The sequence below is a fragment of the Belonocnema kinseyi genome, chromosome 3 (assembly GCF_010883055.1).
Source record: "Belonocnema kinseyi isolate 2016_QV_RU_SX_M_011 chromosome 3, B_treatae_v1, whole genome shotgun sequence".
NCBI classification, from domain to species: Eukaryota; Metazoa; Arthropoda; class Insecta; order Hymenoptera; family Cynipidae; genus Belonocnema; species Belonocnema kinseyi.
Window position 1 is genome coordinate 31,467,088 of NC_046659.1, and position 4,446 is coordinate 31,471,533.

Consider the following 4,446-nt stretch of genomic DNA (forward strand, 5'->3'; position numbering starts at 1 on the left):
TGATGAAGAGCTACGGTTGCATGATGACGACGTCGGAGAGCCCGCTTTCCCAACCTGACCAGACGCCGATATTGCAGTTTTCCCCTGCATCGCAATACACTTTTTACGTGTGTCTGCCATGGTGGCATGAAGGCCGTTTACCCAGGGACTCAGCCAATGTGGATCCGTTGCCCACGGTCATCACGTGGAGGTGCCCTGGTTACAGACACAGGCAAATAATCCTAGCAAAAAGTGGTTACGAAATCAGTTTAATTTTGATTCGTGAGGTTAGGTTAGATTAGGCTAGGTTAGATTTATTTCTAGGTTAGGCTCGAGTTGACCCATTCGATGCAGCACACATTTGCTACTGGGAAAATATGTTTCCAAAGCTTTACGTGTAGTTCAATAAATTTCTGTTAATTCAGGTTAGGTGAGGTCAGCTTCTGTTGGGTAAAGTGATGTTAAATAAGTCGATATCAGGCAAGGGTTGATCCTTCACAGTTGTCGACATGTTTTTGAATCACTGCCATTATTTTGAAATTTATTTGCCTCAGTGCATGATTTTTCGTCATTTTTTGAGGTTATGGTTCAACCATGACGTGATAGGTGATTTTTGATACCGAATTTGAATTCAGCGCCCCAAAATACATAGGAATACGTGTGTCTTGTTACCAGATCCGCAAAATTTTTTTTGTGTGGCTGTGTAATCTGTAGCCGACTGATTGTTTTCATGGTGGTCTGGTTCATGCAACACTTACCCGTAGTCATATCGTATGAATCATATTCGCATAGTTTACATTAAAGAGATCCAAGCGAGGACCGCTAAATACCAAACGCACTTCGTACATTCTTGAGCTCATATTAAATGATACAGATATGAAACGCTATTTTCAACACTCCCACTCGATGAATATCTGTATAAAACATGTTTCGCTTATCGTCGAATTCCGCTTTCATAAATTAAACTTTGAAACTTTTGCTTACACAAAGCTTCTGTAAGTGGATCTGCTAATTGTTCGCTTGTTTTAACATAAGTTACATTTATTTCCCCTACTCTTGGTTTCTCAGAGGTAAAGTGATATTGAGTGTCAATATGCTTGGATCGCTTAGAAGAAGCTGGATTCTTTACTAATACTATAGCCGCTTGATTATCACAATAAACAGTTGTAGGCAAATTTTGAGTACAATTTAATTCAGTCAGTATAAGCTGGAGCCAAACAACTTCTTTAGTTACAGAACATAAAGCTATGAATTCAGCTTCTGTCGATGAAGTAGCAACGGTGGATTGTTTCTTTGTCAACCAGGTCACAGAAACATCATTTAAAAGACAAATCCACCCGGTGGTACTTTTTCGCGTATCTAAGTCTCCGGCCCAATTAGAATCACAACATGCTTTTGAAACATTGTCTTTTGATGTATTTCCAAAAACAATACCATGATTTGAAGTGCCTTTCAAATATTTCAGTACTCGTTTTACTCCATCCCAATGACTTGAATTTGGATTTTCTGCAAACTGACTCAAAACAATGATTATAAAAGCTAAATCAGGTCTTGTCGTTACCATTAAAAACATAAGTGAACCAATTGCCTCTCTGTAAGGAAACAAACCCCCTTTTTCTTCGTTTAAATCATCCTTTTTCGTAAATTTAATACTAGGATCAGCTGGAATGCAAGCCGGAGTACAATTAACATGATTAAACCTAGTTAGAATCTTTTCAACATAAGCACTTTGATACAATTTTAAAGATTTTGCATTCCTGTCTCGCTCTCTCTATTCGTATTTCGACAAAACACTCAGTTTTCAAACATTTGATTTTAAACATGCGACCAAGTTCAGACAATAAATCATTCATTTTTGCTTCATCACTACAGGAAACGATTCTGTCATGTACATATAAAATCAAATACAAAGTTACCTTTTCATTTAACAAATAATACAAACAGGAATCGGATTTGGATTGAACTAATCCATTACTTAGAAATTCCGTTATCTTTTTATTCCATTGCCTTGGGGCTTGTTTGAGTCCATACAAACTTTTTTCGAGTTGACAAACGCGATCATGTATTTTGAATCGAGCCGGTTGTTCCATATAAATTCTTTCCTCCAATTCTCCATACAAAAACGCAGTTTTTACGTCGAACTGAGTCATTGCCAAATCTTCCGATGTAGCAATTGAAAGCACCAACCTTATAGTGCCATACTTCACGACAGGAGCAAAGGTTTCCTTGAAATCAATCCCTTCCTTTTGCGCGAAGCCCCGAATGATAAGTCGAGCTTTGAACTTGTCAATTGTTCCATTCGATTTGTATTTCTTTTTGAACATCCACCGATTTGAAATAATATTTTCATTTTCAGGTCTGGGAACAAAAATCCATGTTTCATTTTCTTTCAGGGACTCCAATTCTTTGTTGATGGCTTGCTTCCACTGATTTGAATTTTCAGAATCCAAGGTTTCTTGTACAGTTTATAGTTCACATATAGCAAAAAATGTCTCTGCTATTTCAGAACGTCTTCTTCGCTTCTACTTGTGTCGATTCATCCTCTGACCTCCCACTGACTGTTATATCTTCTTCATTCTCTTCTTTTCCTTGATTCGTGATAATCATATGAGAAGGTTCAGGTTTCAGCTTTTCATCAAAAATTACATCTCTTCTAATGTAGCACCTTTTTGTAGCTGGATCATAGACACGGTAGGCTTTGCTTCCTTCATTATATCCTACCATCAAACACTTCACAGAATTTTCCTGCCACTTGGTTATTTGATCTTTCGTAGCATGTGCGTAACACCTACTGCCAAAAATTTTCAGGTTGCCTACTGATGGCTTTACACCAAACCATTTTTCAAATGGTGTGAACCCATTCAGCGTTTCCGTAGATGTTCGATTTTTCACGTTAACAGCCGTTGCAGTAGCTTCAATCCACAAATATAAGGGCAAATTTCTTGAATGTATCATAGATTTTGCAGATTCCACAATCGTCCTGTTTTATCTTTCAATAAATCCATTCTGTTTCGGTGCCCTTGGAGTAGTTGTTTCGTGCTCAATTCCCTTAGATAATAAAAATTCTTTAGCAGGTGCAATGCAGAATTCCATTCCAAAATCAGTTCTCAACCTTTTTACATAGTGTCCATCAGCTTGAACGTCAGAATAAAATTCCTTCAAACACTTTAGAACTTCATTTTTCTCTTTAAGAAAATAGACAAAACAGTACCTTGAAAAATAATCTGTCAGTAATAGGAAAGTTTTAAAATTGACGTGACCTAGTCTCTCATTCCATTTTACAAAGGTTTTTGTTTCTACAAAATGTGTCTCAGCTACTCCCACTGGCTTAAAATTCATTCTGTAAAGTCTTTTATTGTGTCTCGTTGCATCAACTATCAGTCGATTATTTTTATAAAAAGAAACGTTTTGACCTCCTTCTTTGAAAATGATTTCCATACCTTTTTCCGATGAACGCCCTATTGAAAGTAAATTTTTCTTGATATGTGGCACGTACAAAATATCTCCAATTTTGTGTTTTGTGAGATTTCCACAGTCATTTTGCACTTCCACCTCAATGTCACCTTTTCCTTTCACACAGAGAGAATTACCATCTTCCACTAAAACAGAATATTCATTATTTGAAAATCCCTTCAAATTTTTGAACCACTCTTTTCTGAACGACATATGCTCAGTTGCACCTGAATCAGCAAACCATATGTCTTCATTCACTTGAGCCAATGAAGTTTCGGCGTTGAAAAATTCAGCCGCACTTCCAGAACCTTTTTGAAAATCTTGATCCTTTGTCTGTTGTGCCACCAAAGACTCACTATTGCTATTAGCCTTTTTCTTATTGCGACAAACACGTGCCCAATTACCAGGCTTTTTACAATAGTAACACGAGCCTTTTCTTTTTGTGGAGGTTTCTTTCTGCTTAGTTTGTTTTCCTTTTGCGTAGAATGCTTCGTCTTTTACTTCTTTTGACAAATTCAACTCTCGCATCTTCAGCAGGAACTCTTCGTTGACTAAATGATCAGTCAATTTTCAACTAGTACGGGGAACAGCGTACCAGGCTGTACGCACATTATTAAATTTTGGTGGTAAGTTGAAAACAATTTTAGCTATAAAAACTGCTGCCTGTTGTTCCATGTTCATATCCCTCAGGCGTTGCGCCAGCGAGACAACTTTTGCAATGTGATCAGCCATTGAATCATTTTGATCCATTTTTGCATTTATGAACTGATCTAAGAGCACTTATACATACTGATCATTTTGTTGCATCTGCAGGTCCTGCAGTCGATCCCTAGATATACTTCTTCAGTTTGTTCTGCACCATATAAATTTGCATTTGACGTTTCCAGAGTTGGTAATTTTGTCCGTTGAAGCGATGAACGTGATACACTTTCGCTTCAGCAATTAAAAAAAATTTTTTTTTAAATATTTGTGTACACTTCAGTAACTTTACACTGACTCTACTGTTTGAAATGT

General features: G+C 37.1%; 1 protein-coding gene across 1 annotated transcript; it reads right to left on the minus strand.

Moving 5' to 3' along the window:
- Positions 1-2,964: 2,964 nt before the first annotated feature.
- Positions 2,965-3,960, minus strand: LOC117169759. The gene has a single exon (XM_033356264.1). The coding sequence runs from the start codon at positions 3,958-3,960 to the stop codon at positions 2,965-2,967; it is 996 nt and encodes a 331-aa protein (XP_033212155.1).
- Between the last annotated feature and the right edge of the window lie 486 nt (positions 3,961-4,446).